Source organism: Mesoplodon densirostris, chromosome 16 (assembly GCF_025265405.1).
Source record: "Mesoplodon densirostris isolate mMesDen1 chromosome 16, mMesDen1 primary haplotype, whole genome shotgun sequence".
Lineage (NCBI taxonomy): Eukaryota > Metazoa > Chordata > Mammalia > Artiodactyla > Ziphiidae > Mesoplodon > Mesoplodon densirostris.
Window position 1 is genome coordinate 58,261,400 of NC_082676.1, and position 20,527 is coordinate 58,281,926.

The 20,527-nt window shown below is 50.0% G+C and overlaps 1 protein-coding gene across 1 annotated transcript in view; it reads right to left on the bottom strand.

The window, feature by feature from the left end:
- CIITA (class II major histocompatibility complex transactivator) overlaps positions 1-18,928 on the bottom strand; it is a 37,856-nt gene extending 18,928 nt beyond the window's left edge. Inside the window, exons 1-5 of the mRNA XM_060077921.1 lie at positions 18,833-18,928; positions 3,222-3,368; positions 2,887-2,982; positions 430-492; positions 170-250 (exon numbers count right to left, since the gene is read on the bottom strand). Coding sequence (XP_059933904.1) covers positions 170-250; positions 430-492; positions 2,887-2,982; positions 3,222-3,368; positions 18,833-18,884 — 439 coding nt within the window. The 5' untranslated portion in view covers positions 18,885-18,928. The remainder of the gene's footprint in view (positions 1-169; positions 251-429; positions 493-2,886; positions 2,983-3,221; positions 3,369-18,832) is intronic.
- Positions 18,929-20,527: the final 1,599 nt, after the last annotated feature.

A 20,527-nucleotide genomic window follows, 5' to 3' on the forward strand; every position in this document is an offset into this window, starting at 1 on the left:
TGGGTCACCAGGGAGCAGCGGTGAGGGGAGAGGTGGATGGGACACCCAAGCCTGGCAGAGCAGACAGAACTTAACGAGGGAAGCAACTGGGAGCCGTAACAGGTTTTAGAGCCAAGGCATGGCCGGGAGTCAAGCAAGGCTAGGCCTGATCAGGGAGGGGCTCACTCACGTCTTTTCTGACTTTTCTGTCCTGCTTCCTCCAACACCTCCACACTCTCGCTGATCATTTCTTCCAGTCCTATGTGATCGACTACGGGGAAAAACCAAAGACACCAACACACACAGTCAGTGGACGTCCAAGGTGAGCTTCCATTGTCCCTATGTTGGGGATGATCTGACCATCCATCAAAGGGTGGTCGTCGGGTATTACAGCACTCTCCAAGGAACCAGGAAGGAAATGCAGGCTGAGCCAAGACCCCCCCAACTTACTGAAAATGTCTTTGCTCAGGCCCTCCAGCTGGGAGTCCTGGAAGACATACTGGTCCAGTTCCGCTGCCCAGACAAGAAAAAGTGCAGTCAATCAACTAGTTCTCACTGAATGCTGGGCAATGCTTATTGCCCAGCCCGGCCTTGGGCTGGGCATCGGGGAACCGTGACCCTCCAGACCTAGCACACACTGGGCCTCAATAAATGTTTGCTGAATGAATGATCAAATTAATGAAGGAACACTGAAACTTCATGGGCTCTTAATCTAATTGAAGGGATGATATGTATGCATACAAATTTATCTATTGCTATAAAGTAGTGCAACAGAGCATAGTAGAGTTGTCTTGGGTTTGAGTTTAAATTCCAGTTCTACTCCCCAATTGCCCTACTAGCTGTACACTCTTGGGTCAGTTACTTAACCTCTCTGGGCCCCCATTTCCTCATCTGTGTAATGAGAATAAATAACACCTATGACCCAGGGCTGGATGGTGAGGGTTAGAGGCTCTGCATTTAAAGCAATCAACACAGTAGCCAGTACACAGTAGACAATCAATGGTGGTTAATTATATGAAGTGGAACATGGTTTGGAGCCAACGGGAAGACAGTTATCATGGCAAGAGGAGAGAGTGTATAGTGGGATGGGGCAATCAGGGAGGGCTTCCCAGAGGAAGGGGTCCTGAAGCCAGACCTTGAAAGATTGGGGGGGTAGAGTCTGAGAGGTGAAAAGTGTAGGGCTTTCTGGGTAGTGGGGACAGAGTGAGGAGAGGGGTTTGGGAAACTCTTAGAAATAGTTGTCTTCAGTAAAAGTTTCATGTTGGGGAAAGTTAGGACTGGATTTTATAGGCCGTGGGGAGCCATAAAAGGCTTCTGAGTGAGGAATGGAGTGAGGGCATAAATGGTGATGATGATGATGATGATGATGATGATAAATATAATGATGATGGTGTTGATGGTAGTGGTGGGGTGGTACCTAACACTTATTGAATGCTTACCCTTTGCAAATTCCTACTCTCAACACTTTATGCACAGAAACTTATTCAATCCTCACAGTGATCCCATGAGGCAGGTGTGATTATTATTCCCATTTTGTGGGAATGGAAGCCAATGTAATACTTCGGGGTGCCTCAGATGACTGCATGCCCAGGACCAGAGACTTTAGGAACAGACTTGGGTGAAGCTGCCTCCTCCACTTGTTCCCACTTCCTGTGTAGATGCCCCTAAGGGGGAAAAGCCCCCCAATCCTAAGTGATTTGGGAAAAAGCCCAACTCATTCATTACTGCCCCCAGTTGTGAGGAAATGTGAATACTCTCAGCCCTAAACAGTTCTGCTTCTCCCAAGTAAATTCGCAGGAAGGAAAGGAAGCAGGCAGGTTCTCCGTTCTGTAATCTTTGAGACACATACAGTTACTGCTCCTCTCCATTTTTTGCCCTTGTATGATGCTGGATTAACTATGTGTTGGGGAAAGTCTAGCCATGTTCATGCCGGACCTCCTAAGTGATGTGATTCTTGGGATGCCAGGAAAAGGGCCACTAAGAACATCTGTGCAGGTTGTTCACTGTACAGGGTGCCCAGCCTAAAGGGCAAATGGGGGCAGGAATCCAGCCTGCACTTTGATAGCCAAGCTGTTACATCTTAATGGGGGCTGCATCCTCTAGAAGAAGGGGCATCTTTTTCTAATTCAACAAAGCCTCTGTACGAGACAGTGGGGAGCCTGGTAAGGAGGGATCCTTCACCCCCCACAAAAAACAACAGAAACACCTCTCCCCAGAGAGTCCCAAAGGGTTCTGCCTTTGTCTGATAGCTGTAGGTCTTTTTAAAGCTGCACACCAGCCGCTCAGCTCGAGCCTTACCAAACCTCCCCACTCTAGATACTTTCCTTCTTGTGGTGAACAATAAGGACTTTGAATTTCAGACCTGCTCATTACTGTCTCTAACGCAGCCTTGGGTAGATTCTTTATCTCTCTAAACCTCAATTTCCTCATCTGTAAAATGAAGATACTAATAGTATCTACTTCCTTTGTTTTCGTAAGGATTCAATGTGATCACACATGCACAGTGATTTGCAGGCTACAAGTGCTCCCCAAAGGTAGTTATTACAAATACTAGAGTAGTTTAGCTTAGGAGCTGAGGAGAAAGGGAGGGAGGGGCATATGATATGGGCTTTCTGGGAAGGAAAGAAGAGCAACAAATAGAAAAAAGTATAGAAATGGAGGCAGAAGATGGAAAAGTGAGATTTGTTTGCCTGGTGTTCATTAGTGAAGGGGTCTATTTCCCTACCTTTCTCCATCTCCCTTCTTTCCCTGATTCTCTGTCCTTTTAACCCTCGCTCCCCATCCCCTCTTGCCCTGATTTCTGAGGGAGGGCCTGGAGGATCCTGGTGAATGGGTGAGATTAACAAAACAGATAAAAGAATCTTTTCCCTCAGTTGTCCTTTTTCTGTGTTCATGATGCTTCCTCACCGATATTGGCATAAGCCTCCCTGGTCTCTTCATCACCTTCCATATCACACAGCAGCCTGCTGAACTGTTCGCAGTTGATGGTGTCCGTATCAGGTTCTGGGAGGAAAAGCCACTTGGATGAAGCAGGAAAGATCTGGGAAGAGGGCTGGCGGGGAAGGAGGGAGAGGCAGGGCGGGCTGGGAGATGCTCCCGTTAGGAGCCAGCGTGGCAGGGAGTTGCAGCTGTCCGTGGTGCTGACCGGAATTCCACAGCCAGGACTTCCCCTGGTTGCCATCTCTACTGCAGGCAGAGGGGTGGGGAGGGACTTGGAAGGGGCCAGACGGAGGAGAGCCCACCTGAGCAGAGCTCTATCTCTTCTTCTCCAGCCAGGTCCATCCGGTCATAGAGGTGGTAGAGCTGCAAAGGGTCAGCGTTGCTGTTGAGAAGCTCCAGGTACCCGCCCTCTAGAGGCCCCAACTCCATGGTTGTGTGCTGTCCACTGCCTGGAAGGGAGATGCACTCGGTTAGCTCATGGGGTGTTGGAAAGATGCAGGGGATGAACACCTACCACAGTCTCCAGCTGGGTCACATGGTGAAGGCCAGGGTTGGCAGGAGCCAAAGAAAGTGAGCAAAGGTTCTCATTCGGCACCTCTTATGTGCTCAGGGCAGTGGGGAGAAGAAGCCCTATGTCTTTCCTCCACAGAACCTACAGTCACACTGGGAAGATGCCCATGATACAGAAAAGGGAACTGGAGACGTGTAGATTCAAGACCTCTCATACCTGGGAGCCAGGAGACCTAAGTTCTGCTGCTGGCACTACCATGAATGATAACAGCTAAGATGTACAGAGCACCTACTATGTGCCAGACACATGGTCTAGCACATTTAATCCTCACGTCAACAACCACATGAGGTAGGTACTATTACGAACCTCATTTTACACATGAGTAAACTGAGGCTCGTAGAGGTGAAGTGACCTACATAAGGTAACCCAAGTCCAACCAAGATTTAGTTCTGGGCAGTCTGATTCATGGACCTGCATTTAAGTGTTATGCTCTCCTGCCTTGGATGACCTCAAGCAAGTCTGTGCTCCTCTCCATGCTTCAGTTTCCTAATCTGTAAATTGAAAGAGTTGGGGCATATTTCCTCTAATATCTCTCATTATTAATTGTTGGAGGACATATCAGATACCTTAGGTTCGACTTCATTTAATCTTCAAAACAACCCTGGCTGTGTCCACACAAAAACTTGTATACAAATGTGCATAAAAACATACTTCATAATAGCCCAAAAATGGAAACAATTCAAATGGCCATCAATGGATACATGGATAAACAAAATGTGGTATATCCATACAGTGGAATAGTACTCAGACATAAAAAGGAAGAAAGTACTGATACATGCTTCAACATGGATGAAATTTGAAAACATCCTGATAAGTGAAAGAAGCCACACACAAAGGCACATTTTGTATGATTCCATTTATATGAAATATACAGAACAAACAAATCTTTGGAGATAGAAAGTAAATTCATAGTTGGCTACAGTGGACAGAGAATTGTGGAGGGAAATGGGGAACAATTGCTAGTGGGTATGAAGTTTCTTCTGGGGGAATGATGAAGTATTCTAAAGTTGGCTGAGGGTTGGTTGCACAACTGTGTGAATATACTAAAAAGGCCATTGAATTGTACACTTTAAATGGGTGAATTGTCTGACATTTGAATTATATCCCAATAAAGCTGTTAAAACAAAACAAAACACTGGCACTGGGAAGTAGGCATTATGGTCTCCCTTTTGCAAATGAGCAGCGTGAGGCTCAGAAAGGCTAAGCAGGCCCCGATGTGCAGCTCTTGCTGGCTAGAGCCAGTGTGAAACTTCATCTGCGTGGCTCCAATGACCCTGCCCTACTCTCTAGTGCAGGGAGTCTATGATTCCATGGTCTGTTCATTTCCTATTGCTATTGCAACAAAGTACCACAAGCCTAGTAGCTTGAAGCAACGGAGTCTTATTCCCTCACAGTTCTGGAGGCCAGAAGTCTAAAATCAAGGTGGAGGCAGGGCCATGGTCCCTCTGGAGGCTCCAGGGGAGAATCCTTCCTTGCCTCTTCCATCTTTGGGAATTGATGGCATTCCTTGACTTGTGACCTTGTGGCCACATCACTCCATTCTCTGCCTTAGGGGTCACATCACCTCCTCATCTTCTGCCTTTCTCTTAAACGGACATTGATTTAGGGCCCACCCAGATAATCCAGGATATTAGTTCAAGATCCTTAACTTAATTACATCTGCAAAGACTTTTTTTCCCCAAATCAGGTTCCAGGGATTTGATGTGGACATATCTTTGGCGGGGGGGGGGGGGCACTATTCAACCCGCTATACTTGGGATGCAGATACATGCTGGAAAGAATCAAAAGAAGCTTCTTGAAGAAGGTGAGAAGAGAGCTGGCCAGAGGATCTAAGACAGCCTTCTGAGTGCCCAGCCTGGGCCAGAATAAAATGAAACTGAAGCAGGGAAAGGTCATGAGAAAACACACATGCACAACTTACCACCACCTCCCAGGTGCTTCTTCTCCTTTCACTCATCAACAACTCTTGCTAGCTCTGGAGGGTCTCAACACAGACCCACATATCACAGAGAAGGAACTTTCCAGTCCAACGAGAGGCTCTGGCCAGGGTGGACTGTTTATAATGGGTTGGGTGGGGGCTACAGGAACACAGACATAGCAGGCTTGCGTTAAAGGCCCAGCCAACCATGACTGGAGGAAGCAGAACTGAAAGATGGGGCCACCACCTCCCGTTTCTTGGAGAGGGGCCAAGGCCGGGAGGTGCGGGGAGGGTTCCACTTCTCCCAACAAGTTGTCCTGGGAGCCAGTGAAGCAATCTACTGTTCTGTCCAGGGTGGTGAGAGAAGACCTCCTTGCCCTAAATCTTCCCTGCTGCCTGCCTCCCATTTTTCAGTCTGTGGTCTTTATTGTGAGCCTACATGGTAGCCATCTGCCTCTTTCTCCAGACTGTGGCATCGGGGGACAACAGCTCGGGACTAACCCCAGCAATTCCATGAACGAAATGTGTGACTTTAGTCAAGTCACTCAAATTCTCAGTTTTCCCACAAGGTCAGCCAGGGACTTTCAAGCTCAATCTCCTTCATCCTACAGAGGAGGAGATGAGACCCTGAGAGGGGACGTACCTTGCACGAGGCCCAAGAGTCTGCCGGTGGTGGAACCTGCACCTGATCCCCTAGCACAAGACTCCCAGTCCGTGCTCTTTCCTGCCAATCAGAATATATCCAGTCAAATAAGCACCCCATTTATCTAGGCTCAGGAATAGAGACTGGGTCCCATCACAGATGGGCGATGGAGGGAGGTACAGTGGGGAAGAGCCTGAAGAAGTCTAGCTTACTGACAAGCTCAGCTTCAAACATTGGACAGCATCACCAAATGTGATCAAATACCAGGGAAATACACTGACAGTGGAGAAAGAAGGCAACTCCTTTGAGCTTTTGGAGCCAAACTGCCTGACTCTGAAACCACTCCTATCTACCAACTTACCACAACCTGGGAATTTCATTTTTTAAATATCTTGAAGCCTCAGTTTCCTCATATTTATTTTTATTTTTTAATTTTTTGGCCACATGCATGGCTTGCAGGATCTTAGTTCCCTGACCAGAGATTGAACCCAGGCCCCCTGCAGTGGAAGCACAGAGTCTTAACCACTGGACCACCAGGGAATTCCCTCAGTTTCCTCATCTGTAAAATGGGAATAATAATACTTGGTAGCTCATAAGGCTTAGGTGAGTTAATTCATGTAGAGCCCTTAGGAAGGTGACTGTCACTTAGTAAGTGCTTAATGAATGGAAGCATAGAACAGCATCCAACACACACTTGATGAGCACAACGTGGGTGATGGTTGTTATTATTACTATTATTAATTCACCTCTTACCTCTGTGAGATTGATAAAGGGATCCTTTCTCTTCCATTCCTGCGTTACCACATTGTGAAGCCAAGCTTTCTGTTCTTTTGTATAAGGAGACCCCACAACCTCCATAGGAACAAGCAAACCCCAGAGCCAGCAGTGCAACCTGGAAAGTCTGCTCTCAGACACCCCCAGCATACACCTCAGCACCTTCCTGCATCTCCAAGACAAAGCCTGAATCTTACACCCTTCCTCTTGAATAGACGAAGATTTGCAGCTCACAACAGACTTCTGCCTCCAGCCCCCAATCTGAGCTCACAAAGAGCCCTAGGGAGAAGGCAGGTGGAGTATTATACCTATTTGACCGAGGAGGATACTCAGACACTTCGCTGAAATGACCTGTCCAAGGTCACCTGGTTGGAGAACTTGAGTTTGAATCCTGGCTGGGAGACCTTAGGCAAGTGACTTAACCTCTCTGAGTATCAGCTTTCCCACCACTAGATTGGGATAATGATACTTACCTTGTGGGACCATCAAAAGGCCAAGAAGGGCTCTGCGTGGTGTGTCAGGCACATAGGAGGCCCACGGTCAAAGGAAGTCCATTATATTGGGAGCCTGAGAATCTAGGCTTGCAGCTTAGAGCTCCCCGAAGTGCCATGGCACCCCCCATTCATGCCAAAATCAACTTGGCCTGGGACCTCCCGGGGTTCCCACAACCATGTTTCCTGTGTCTCTAGATGCTTAGGAAGTGCTTCAAAGCCTCCTAACTGGACTCTTTCCTCCTCCTGCAATTCCAGAGCAGCCTGGAGGCAGAGAGCCCTGACCGCCTCACTGCAGAGGAGCGAGTCCCTGTCAGCTGCCCCAGCACAGGACAGATCCTACAGCCGAGGAGCCCTTGAGTGCAAGAACCCTTCCTCTAGCTCAGCTACCCCCGGGCTCCAGCATGTGGCAGCCTCTCTCCATCAGTAGGACTGATGGTGCCTAGCTAGACTTCATAGGTGCCCTCTGAGTGCCAGGCACCAAACGACATGATTTATAGACATTATCCCGTTTAGCTGAACTCACACATTAGCTATTTGTATTTCCATTTCTCAGATGAAGAAACAGGCTCAAAGAGAAGAGCAATGAGCTGGGATCTGAGGCAGCTGCCTGGCACCAAGGCTCAGCTTCTTCCAGGCTCTGGCCCCCTGGCCACCCTGGGGAGGTGCCTTCGCCTGGAGCGAGGAGGCATGGGTGGCAAGACGAGTTCTCCTTTTGAGGAGCTGTCTGGGGTGCAGCAGAGGAGTGCGTTGTGCATTTCTGGTAAGTGGGCAGTATTTTTAGAAGGTTCTTTTTGGACCCACCCCGCCCCCTGGGCCACCACCTTCCACATCCAACTTGAGAAAAAGTTCCTAATCCTTTTGCCGCCAAAAGTCCCTTTTGGGGTTTGTTTCCATCCCCATTTCACACTACACTGCAGGTTTTGAAAGCACATACACACCAAAAGCGTTTTTGAAATAAAGGTTCATTCCTCTCTCCCCTGAGGGAAATCAAGTATTACCAGAATGTTCTAGCTCAGACCTTGATATTCAGTTTCTGCAGCCTTTCTGTGCTCCACCTCTGCTAGGGAGAGTCTTTTGTGTCTGGGGTTGTGCTGGATGCTCTCTATTTATTATCTTGTTTCAATTGTCACAATAGTTCTGGGAGATTGGTATTATTGTACACATTGTACAGACGATGACAATGAGGTTAGGCTCAGTTATCAGCTGCTTTCTTCCCAGAGAGGGCGGTATATCCTTGAAGGGGTGAGGAGGCATTGAGAGGGAGAAGGGGACTCCTTTGCTACCCCAAAGCCTTCAGCACTGCTATGCACTGTGATGAAGGAGCATGAGAAGAAATACTTCCCTACTTGTTGACTGTGATCTTCTCCAGAGGAGGGAATGGAAAGTCTCTGAACCATGTGTCTAGAGACATGGGGTTTGAGTTCCAGCTCTGCCTTTGATCTTGAATACCATTCTCTACCCTTCCGAGCCTTAGTTTCACCAACTGGGTGTGGGAGTCCACTCAGATGAGGCATTTGGGGATTCTAGATTCCTCATTGCCTATCGGCTTTCCCCCCTGCCTTTCCCCCAAGGCCCCCTAACACCACTCTGCTCCCCAACTTCATGACAAGCTCCTTCCGCAGGCCACATGGTGGCCAGAAGCCAGGAGCCCGGGGTTACTTATCTACCACAACCAGCCCCCAGTCAGCATCTCTGTGGATGTTCCTCTTTGCTTCTTGCACCCTGTAGCCCTCCAGATAAACTCAACAAGACACCTTGCACTTTTTTCTCTCCAAACCTGTAAAACAATGATTTACTGAGCATCCCCTGTAAGAAAGTCACTGGGCTCAGTTCTCCAGGGGCCCTAGAGAGGTTTAAAACATAGCCCCTGACAAGAAGCTTGCAGTGTAGACCCGGATGATATTTTAGAAAAGAGACAAAATGTGATGATAATGGTACAGTGGTTAAGAGTGTGACCTCTGGGTTCAAATTACAGTTCCACACTAACTGTTAGACCTCAGATAAGTTATTCAGCCTCTCTGAGTTGTGGAATCTATTGCCTTTAGGTGGCATAGTGTCGATCTCAGTAGGTTGCTATGACTTGCCTAAAGTGACATATCCAAGAAGTGTTACTAAGATGTAAGTTCCAAAATGAAAGCAGCAAGGTGTCACTTGCCACCATACAACTGGCAAAAATTAGAAAGCTGGGCAATGCCAAGGGGTTGGTGGGAGTGGATGTTTGTGGCCACCTGCAGAACAACCTGGCACCACTTAGAATACCTAAGGATGTAGAGATCCTACAACACAGTGATTCAATTCTTGGGTATATACATACCAAAGAAATTCTCCCACAGCTCCACAAGGACACCCATCTGAAGTTGCTCACCATTGTGCTATTTGTGGTGACCAGGAGTTGGAGGCCACCTGGGTGTCTATTGCTAGGGGGAGGACAGTACAAAGTAGCTGCTGCAATCTGTAGAGGATGATGCAATACTTAGAAGCAACAGACCAAATGAACATGGAGGTGGATCTTAATAACATAGTACAGGGACTTCCCTGGCAGTCCAGTGGTTAGGACTCTGCCTTCCGGTGCAGGGGGGTGTGGATACAATCCCTGGTCGGGGAGCTGGGATCCCACATGCCTCATGGCCAAAAAAACCAAAACATAAAACAGAAGCAATATTGTAACAAATTCAATAAAGATGTTAAAAATGCCACATCAAAAAAAATCTTAAAAATAAAATAACATAGTACAGAGTGAAAAAGTAAGAAGCAGAATGAGTTCTGATAGCCCAGTTCTAGATGTGCAGAGTGACATACAGGCACATAAAAAAAGCAACACGTATTTAAGAAGAACACATGCAAACAAAAGGATACACCCTGAGTGCATTCGAACGGGTGCTCAGAAAGAGGAAAGAGAACGGGGGAAAGGGAAATTAATTAAGAGAGATGCCTCATGTGGACCAAGATCATAGTGTACTGCGAACTGAGATATGAAGTTAACTGAAGATTGAAAGGTTCCTGAAGTTAAAAGGAAACAAAACAAAACAACACCAACAATGATGGAAGCCTCATGGGGCTTCTGTGTTTCTGTGGCTCACCAAAAAAGGCCCGACACCTGTAGATGCTCAAAAAGGAAGAAAACTGCACTGTTGCCACCCTGTAGGCTGTCCAGGAATGGGGGGATTTGAGCCCAGGAGCCCCCAGTCCTGGCGGAGGAGATGAGAACGTGCAGGACTTGGAGATGAACAGGGAAAGTGGGCACCATCTATAGAGGAGGAAGCCCTAGCTCTCCGCCCCCTTTGCTGGTCCAGTATGGGCAACCCAGGCAAATGAGGCAGAGAGAACTTCTGGAAACTGCTGGTCTCACTCAAGACTTTCACTTCCTGGAGAGGCTTGTGGAGGTCACAAGAGACAGAGTGGAAACTAAGGTATTTGGCAATGCTGAGGGGCAATGGGGCTGGAAGGCAGCTCGAGGTTCTAGTCACTTCTCCTCCAGGCGGGGAGATTGGAAGGTGCGTGTGTATGTGTGCGTGTGTGTGTGTGTGTGTCTCCTATTACATCTTCCAATGTAATAGGAGCCAGCAGACGCGACAAGGAGAAGTCTTGAAATATTGTAATTGGGTGGCTTTGGTGCCTGACTCTGACCGCAGGCTCCTCCTCTGCACCAAAGGGGGCTTGGTTTGGAGTACGGATTCGAAATGAAGGGTGACTCAGGCCTATAGGCCTAGGTGTTTTGTTTCCCAAGACAATTTGTGTGTGTATAGTGTGTCTTAATTACCATCGCAATGTCTCCATATAGAATATACAATTAATTGTTGCCAAAGACCCCACTACTCCCTATTGCATTCTGCTGGGTCCCATTGGGCACAGTTACGGCCCCTTAGGCATTTGGGTTTGCAACCGTTGGGCTGCAGGCCTTCTAAGGTCACGTCTATCTCTGATCTGCTGGAAAGATGATGGTTTGGGATGGATGGGTGATTGGGGCAGGGAAAGGCAGGACTGAATTCTGTCCTGCCCCATGGTGGGATTGGGACACACATGAGGGTGTCTTCCAACAGAAAGGCTTGGAGGGGACTGGCCCTGAGTGCCCAAACTGGCCAGTTCCACAAAGGAAGGAGCAGGAAGCATGGGAGTTGTGGTATCTGGGGTGCTGGGTTTGTTTCCCCAGCTCTGGCACCAGCTCAGACTGAAAAGGGATTAGGAAGTAAGCTGTCTGGGAACCACAGGGCACAAAGAGTTATTCCCCATTGGACCTAGCCTGTTGCTTCACCTCGCCCTCCTCAGTTCCAGCCCCCTCAAGGATCTTGGCATTTCCATCATAGCTCCCCAGCCTCTCTGGGCTGAGACTAGCCTGTGCCAGGATAAAGGGGTCTCAGAGCAGGAAAGCTGGAAATGGAAGCAAGATTGGCTCCACTCCTGGCCACAGAGCTTCTCAGCAGTTGGAGTGAGGGCAGAAGAAGTGGACTGATGCAGCTATGGACCGCTGAGTTTACAACAGACTGGTGAGACAGGATCCACACAGGGGGTCATGAGACCTGAGATCTGCGCCCTGCTCTGCATCTGACAGGCTATGTGACCCTGGGCAAGCCCCTTTCCCTCTCTGGTCCCCAGTGGCCTCATCTGTTAAATAAGAATGCCATGCTAGAACAGCGGCTTTCAAATGAAATTGTACAAGAAGCCCAAATCCCAGAACAGGTGATAATGGAGCTATTCAATTAAAGGGGATGGGGGTGAGGTGGTGGGGGGAAAGGCAGAACCCTCCGCTCCCCAAAAGGGGCTGCACAGAAGACAGTAAAAAAGACAACTTCAGATGACAGTTTAGGCCTTGGCTACCAGATGCTCTCTGATTTGACAATTTCAAAAAAAAAAAAAATGTAGATTCTGTGGTGTGCTACAGTCCCTTAAGGACCAACTGCTAGAGGGCAACTGGCTCACAGGTCACAGCTCAACCTCTCTGGGGGGACTTCCCTGGTGGTCCAGTGGTTAAGGCTCCGCGCTTGCACTGCAGGGGGCGTGGGTTCGATCCCTGGTGGGGTCACTAAGATTCTGCATGCCGCGCTGTGTGGCCAAACAAACAAACAAACACAACTCAACCTCTCTGGGAATAGCCCAAAGTCACACCCTTTTCCAATCACTGTACCCACATGCAGTGATTGCTGCCTGTAGGCATGCAAAGGTCTGCTCTGGGAGTCTCTATTTGGGATAACCCTGGCCGTCCCAGCTTCCGCCCTCCCCACGGGATCGGCTGGGGCCTCTGTCGTGACCGTATTGCAGCCCAACCCCTCACTCTGCCCGGTGCTGCTTCTTCCCTTTCCCCCAGGGGCCCTCTCCCCAACCTGGAGACCTCTCCCCAGTAAACGTCCCGTGTGCAAATCTCCACCTCTGAGTCTGCTTCCCGGGGAACCCCACCTGAGACAACTTGGTTCTGTTTTTCCTCAGGTAGGGCCTGGAAATCATACGGAAGCCCACAAAAGACCCCACAGAGACCACCTCTGAGCCCTTGGGCAAGCCGCCTATCTTCTCTGGACTCCCTGGAGGACATCCAGCTCATCACAACTTGGAAAATCTTGGAGCTCAAACAAGACAAGCCCGGCGGCTGCGTGTAGTGGCTGTAAATGGCACAGTTACTGGGGCTGAGGAGCCTGACGGTACTGGGGGGAGGGGGAGGGGAGGAGGGCGGAGACAGCTGGAAGAGCTGCAGCCAGGGGAGGAGGGGGCCCCAGTGCTTGACCAGAACGTAAGCCTCCCGACCGACCTCCGCGTGGCCTTCCCTCTGCAAGCCCCAAGCTTCCCAGCTGCAGTCGGTGAGCCGAAAAGGAGTCCAACAAGTTTTTCGTGGAAGAAAACCTGAGCTGGGTGCTGGAGTGGGGAATGAGGGGCTTATGGCTGCAGTTAGCAAAGCCAGGCTCCCAAATCCAGTCCTAACCCCCAGCTTGGCCTAACACAGCACCTAAGCCTGCGGCAGGCCCTTCGCTCCGTGCTGGAGACTCCGAGGTAAATAAATCATATGCCAGCCCTGCCTGCCAGCATCTGATGACAGTTAGCAAGCTTGGCTGTGAATCAGAATTGCCTGAAGTGGGTGCTAAACACACGGCAGCCGGACCTCACTCCCTGAGGTAAGTCTGGGGTGGGGTCCAGAAATCTGTATTTTTACATGAGCATCGCCCTTGGGCACCCCTCCTCCAACACACTCACATACACACACTTGCATTGTGATGACTGAGAACTTAGATCGGTTTTATTTCCAAGGCAGCCTGAGTTTCCAATTGCCTAGAAGACATTGCCTCTCAGTTTGCATGGCTCTATGGCTTTTCCTTCCTCCAAGGGAACCTTCCAGACCCTGCATTTCTACCACCTTTCTACTTCTCCCCAGCTGGAAACCCCAAGACTCTGCGCTTAGGTTAGGTTGGTCCCCAATTCCTATATTTTTCCTTCCAAAAGTCCCTCAGCAGCCATCCCCTTGACCTAGTAGCCCCATCCCCCGAGCCTAGATTGTTACAAGAGCTACAGGGTCTTTCCGCTAATCCAGAGTCTTCCAAACTTCAGACATTCGCCTGCCTACTTTACAGTTTTATTGGTTATATCTGCATACCACCTGTTGTATAATTTACCCAAGCATTTTCCTTAAATTAACTTGAAAAAAACCCAAACACTTATTTTAAAAGAAAACTTTCTAGAATTGAAAGCAGGGATGCAAATACATTCTTTTTTTTTTTTTTTTTTTTTTGTGGTACGCGGGCCTCCCACTGTTGTGGCCTCTCCCGTTGCGGAGCGCAGGCTCCGGACGCGCAGGCTCAGCGGCCATGGCTCACGGGCCCAGCCGCTCCGCGGCATGTGGGATCCTCCCAGACCGGGGCACGAACCTGTGTCCCCTGCATCGGCAGGTGGACTCTCAACCACTGCGCCACCAGGGAAGCCACAAATACATTCTTGTCCACAAATGTTTGTAGCAGCACTATTCACGAAAGACAAAAGATGGAAACAACCCAAGTGTCTGCTGACAGGTGAATGGATAGAGAAAATGTAGTCCATCCACACAATGGAATATTATTCAGCCATAAAAAAGAATGAAGTTCTGACACATGCTGCAACATGGTTGAACCTTGAAGATGTTATGCTAAGTGAAAAAAGCCAGACACAAAAGAACAAATGTTGTGGGGCTTCCCTGGTGGCGCAGTGGTTGAGAGTCCGCCTGCCAATGCAGGGGACACGGGTTCGTGCCCCGGTCCAGGAAGATCCCACATGCCGCGGAGTGGCTGGGCCGTGAGCCATGGCCGCTGGGCCTGCGCGTCCGGAGCCTGTGCTCCGCGACGGGAGAGGCCACAGCAGTGAGAGGCCCGCATACCCCCCCCCCCAAAAAAAGAACAAATGTTGTATAATTCCACTTATGTGAGTCACCTAGAGTGGTCAAACTCATAGAAACAGAAAGTAGAAGCGTGGTTGCCAGGGGCCGGGGGCAAGGGGAGAATGGGGAGTTAGTGCTTAATGGGGACAGAGTTTCAGCTTGGACCATGAAAAAGTTTGGGAGACGGATGGTGGTGATGGCTGCACAACATCGTGAATGTACTTAATGCCGTTGAATTGTACACTTAAAAATGATTACCTTGCTAAATTTTATGTTTTAAAAAGATGAAAACTTCCTTTCACTACCTTGCATGAAAAAAACTCCAAAAACAAAAACTGAAGTCTCACTTGCCATTGAAAGCAAAACTGTTATCAAATTAATATCAGCTGCCCTCCCACTTTGTTAAAAAGAAACATTAGTATTAGAGTGCTGCTAACACGCCTACTCACACAAAAAAGGAGGATTAAAAGAAAATCAGAAAAGCACCAATGTCCTTCCTATGAGAACCAGTGTCAATCAAGGCTTCTCTGAGAACTGTCCTTGGACCACGGATCATGTATGTGCCAAAGTCTTTGGAAACACAACGGACGTGTGCTCAATGACGACCTCTCAGATCTTTCTAAACGATCCCTCTAGAATCTGTAAGGGTTACACCAGGCACATGTGTATTCTTTGGTGGTTTTTGCAAAGTGCTTCTGTGAAGGTCAGGAAATCATCAAGAAAGCACTCGTGTCTTATCTTATAGATGCCCCTCGGGAGGGGAAGTCAGTTACTCAGGGTGACTGATGCCAAGTCTGAAAGCCAAGTACATAAGCTTTACCCTCTCCCTCAGGCCACTTCCCTGATTGCCCAAGACCAGGCCTTGGAGCAGGGTCCCTGTGTTAATTTTCTGATTCTACTCTCCACAAGGTACTAGATGCCAGGTCCCTGCCATCAGACAGACTTTGCTGTATCAACAAGTCTCCCTCTGACTATCCAGGACCCGCCCTGTATTTGTGTAGGCTCCCACCTCCGCCCAGGTACTGGATGGGCTCTCAGGGGACATGGTTTCAAATCCTGATTCCGCTAATAACTTGGCTATGTGGACTTTGACAAAACCTCCCAGGAAGTCCCCAGAGGTTTTAGAACATGGAGTAGGTACTGGGGTTGGACCTCAGTGCTTTTCAATGTATGTATGACCTCTGGACCTCTGAGATAGGAATCACATACACACACACACACACACACACACATCCCATAGCCAGTTAACCTGCCATTGGGAGCGCCACTCCAGGCCAAGTCAATGGGATCTGGGGGTGGGGGCTGGGAACTTGCACTCTAAACAGGCTTCTGGGTGATTCCCACGTGTGGGAAGCCTGGGACCCCCTGGCTCAGTCGTCTCTGAGGACGCTTCCACTCCATATTCTGGGATCTTGGAGACCAGGTCCTCGCCTAAGGCAGGCTGGGATTTGGAAAGTGATGATTTGCTGGGGTCTCATCTTCTGCACTTTCAGCTCCACCAGGCCCTAGAGCAAGAAGCACTAATTTCCTTAACCTTCTGATTGGCTGGGAATGGTAGTTTTTTTGGGGTGGGGGTGGGGGGAGTGGCACATAGATGGAAGACTTCCTGCCAAATTTAGGAACTCCTGGCCGCAATTGGAGGTGGGGCACTTATGTCCCCTCCCATGTGTCACCTAGGGTGGAGAGAGATGCTGTGGGACTCAAGGGAGAACTGCGGGTTTTAAGGGTCCCAGACAGAGCTAGACATGGTGGCTCCAATTCTGATATTCTGGGACCCCGGAGTGCCCCACCCCAATCCCTTTCCGGAGGCCCTTAGTTTCTCTCCTTAGAGGTTGTAGCTCAGGACCCCAACTTGCGGTAGAGATGCGGACGGTCAAACACAGTCCAGGAAAGCCCCTGCCCCCCAAGATGGTAAAAGAGAAGTGAGATTTCTCCAATCCAACGTTTAAATGTCTCCCCATAGCCCTCCCTGTGCTGGGGACCCCACCAAAAGGGCCGGGTACCCAGACTCCAGAGTCAGAGGGGGAACGTGATTCAAGAGGGAAACTGAGGCTCAGAGAAGTGCAGCCCCGGTCCTAGGCCCCCCCGGTAGAAGAAAAGCCGTAGAAGAAAAGCCTGTGTCTCTCTCCGCGCGCCCCTACGCGCTTCTTCAGATTCTAGGACACGCAGGGAGACTGTCTACCGATCGTTTGGCCACACCGCCTCCCTTCTCTGCGTGCTCCTTCTGTGTCCCCATCTCTCTGCAGACGCTGCCGCTCCCACCGGCTCTCCCCGCCGCCTCCCCTGGGCCCCGGTGCTCTGGGCAAAGCAGCCCAGCTCCGGGTTCCCCGCTCCCAGGTCCTGCGTGGAATCCTTCCAGGGTTGCTGGAAACGAGGAGTTTCTAGGGTGTGCACTCTGCACATTAACTTCCTCCTCCTCCCAGCCTTGCTGTGTGATCTCAGGCAAGTAGCTACCAGGCTCTGAACCTCTATTCCCAGCCCCACTTCAGGGGCTGCTAAGGGGACTTTGGTTACCTGCCGCTGTTCCCTGGACTCCTGCGCGCTGCCAGTGGCTTCTCCCTCCCGCCAGCTCTGGGGCTGCAGCGAGCAAGCGAGCTTGGGGAGAGCAGTCGCCTGGCCACCCCGCCTCCACCCACTGTGGCTGCCCTTTTTCTCTTTCACTTTCTCTCTGCACCAAGGGGCTTGCGCCAACCCAAGCTGGGGAGTAAGCAGGCACCCGAGCCTCCCCCTGCTGCGCCTGCCACGTGCTTTCTCAGAAGCACCTAGTCCACCCCCCACACTCCCTGGAGCGTCTAATCAGCTCCTAAAAATGGCCAGTGCCCAGCTTTGGAGGAGGCAGCCTGCCCGTAGGCATATGATATACAAGCCCTGGTTTGCAGGGAGCTCATCCACACCCCTGTCTGGCCCTCAATTTCCCTCCACCTCAGCCCCACCTTGAAGCTGGCAAACCACCCCTGCAGGGCACAGGGGCTTGCTCGCTGAGCCATTCACTCCTGGGAAGCCGGATGCCCTTGGGAGGAAGAGAAAATTCCTCAAGGAAATTCCCTGGCTGGAAATTCAGCCCTGGCAGCCCTGAGTTCCCATCACCACACACCTCCTAGCCACTTTCCTCTCACCCTTCCTCTTCCAGAGGTCCTGGACCCCTGCTCCAAATGAGACCTTGGGGAGGTCACCTCCCTTCCCAGGCTTGGATTTCCTCATCTGGTATTGTGGGAGGGGTGGGTCAAGGTAACTTCTGAACTCTCTCTCCCCCTGGAAAACTCCCCCAACAAGCTCTGGCTGCAACCAACAGAGCTGGCAAACTTGTCATCAATCTGCAGGTTCAGAGGAAGCCTCACATTTGAGCAACATCTGAGAAGAGGAGTCCTACAGTCTCAGCCACACTAATAACGGGCTCCTATGTGTGTCTTCAGATCCTACAATGCACCAGGCACTGTGCTAGACCCTTTGATTCCTCACCTTTGTCTTGTAATAAGAGTTTCCCCCTAATCCCATTTAACAGCCCAGGAAAACAGACTCAGAGTAGGTTGGGGAATTGTTCAGTGTCACTTCACACCCAGGCAACAGTGCAGCTGCGATTCAAACCTGCCGTGCTGCCTTCAGAGCTGGTACCAGTTTTCTGTGCTATGCTGTCTCTCATCATCTGTCCCCTGTCCCCTACTTTTTCCCCAAAACACCGTTTGGAAACTGGGGAGAGGGCAGCATCGGTCCAGGTGACTGTATTGCCCACCAGCTGGGGCTTAACATCTATACCAAGGGGCTGACTCTGGCTTTGGTTTCCTTGCTTCCCGGGGATGGGGTGGATCTGGCAGGGGTTCCACCCTTCAAGGGTGAGCTCCTCAGTGTTTACCTGGCAGAGAGAGGACCTTGTGGTTGGCCTAGCCGGGTCATGAATGCTGAGAGCTAACAACACGCCCCCTGAAAGTCAGCCCTCTAGTACCCTTCAGGCTGCTAAAGCCCTCTTGCATTCCAGGCATCTGGGCAGACAGAATGTCCCTCAGTGGAAGGAAATGGCAAACCACCTCACTTCTTCCAAAAACCCCAGTAGGACAAAGACCCCTCTCGCCACCCTCACACCCCAGTTCAGAGCAATGTCTCTGATAATTTGGGACGGCGGGATGAGCTGAGACCTCACCCTAAATCAAGAAGCGTTCTCATCCCCAACGTCCTCCACCCGCCTTTTTACCTTGGGGCTCTGGCAGGTAGGACCCGGCGGGGCGTGTGGCCAGGCAACGCATGGTGTGAGAAACAGAGTGAGGCAGCCGCTCCCGGACTCTGGCAGCCCCTCCTGTCGCCCTCAGCCCGCCCAACGATGCCTTCGGATGCCCAGCTCAGAAGCAGGCAGCCTCATCTCTGACCAGTCTCCCTACAGAAGTCTGGAGCCCGCCAAGAATAAGTAAACATGCAAAGGAAGCAAGTAAGGGACCAGCAGAAAATTCTCACCCTACCAGGTGGTCTGAGCTGTCAGATTTCTCGCCTCTAGACATGCTCTAATTTGCCCATGCTCCCTTAAACACGGACTTGCGCCTGATGTTAATTTCAGTTCCTTGTTTGGGACCAAATCGCTTGACCGACCTCAGAAGGTTATGAGTAGTCTATTGGAGGGTCTTCAACAGGCTGACATGCTGAAATAATGGCAACCGTAGTGGAGCCACGCTGGTGCCAGCTGCCAATATCTGTCATCCTCTGCAGGATGGGGCTGCGGTCAGAGCCCCACAAATGCCTCAAGACAAGCTGAACTAGCTTCCAGCAAACTCCCGAGATTCCACTCCCATCCACCATCCCACCCCCACTCCAAATTGCCCTGAATTTCCCTGGAGAACACGAGTGGTCCACTCATCATTTTTATTCTAAGAACATTGGACTAAAACATAAATTACACATAAAAAAGTCTTACCCCCCAATATGGTCTACTTATAGCTGCATGGTTTGGGGGTACTGCCTAGATGTGGCGGAGAGACTGTCAGTCTCAGGCAGGGAGAAAGTTAGTGCCTTTTTAACTCTCTGCCCAGGCTCCTGGAAACCTTGAGAAGAAAGTCTCAGTTTGGGGCTAAGGAGCTTTTAACACCTCTTCTAATGCGTGATCAACCCATTTCACAGAGAGCAGCCCCCAGCCTCAAGCCTTCGGTAGACATCAGTGTCTGGCTAGAATGGAATAACGTTATTCTGCTCTCCTGTTTCATAGTTACCTTCTATGTGTGGCATTCTTTTTCATTTATGGTGGACATAAACTTTCCTTGGGAAATAAAGTTGAAAAAAGAATGTGAGTAGTTTGGAAAAAAAACCAACAACTGTCCAGCTAAGAATAGTGTAGGTGGTGAAAAGAAATCATGAGGGTGGTACCGAAATGAATGATGATTGGGAAACAATGACTTCATTTTTACAGAAAGAACACTGGATTGGGAGTCTGAAGTGCTATGGTCCAGCCCCCGTGGTTATTAGCGGATGGGTGACCTTGGACCCCTCACTTCCTTTGTGTGGGCCTCAGTTTCTCCATGTGTGAAATGGGGATAATGATGCTTATATTTGTATGGTGATTATTTTTGAAGCAGTTGCTGCTGTCAGAAGTCCCAGGGGGGTAAGTAGGCAGACAAATAAGAAAGCTGAGAGTCAATTTGAAACAGTCTTGCTTAGTTAGGCTAACAAAACAGACACGATGAATATGAGAAGTCCCAAGAAGTCTCATCTTCCTCTGACCTGATGTGCCCGGGGAGACACACCTGGCCATTCAGTGAGGCCAACTTCCTGTCTTCAGAGGGAGCCAGCTCTGATGGCCGTGGCCAAGGCAGCTCTGAATCAGCTTCGTGGCAGGGCTGAGCTTGGAATGAGAGTCCCCTGGGCCTGGGGTGCACCTGCTTGGATGCTCTCACCTCTCACCTGG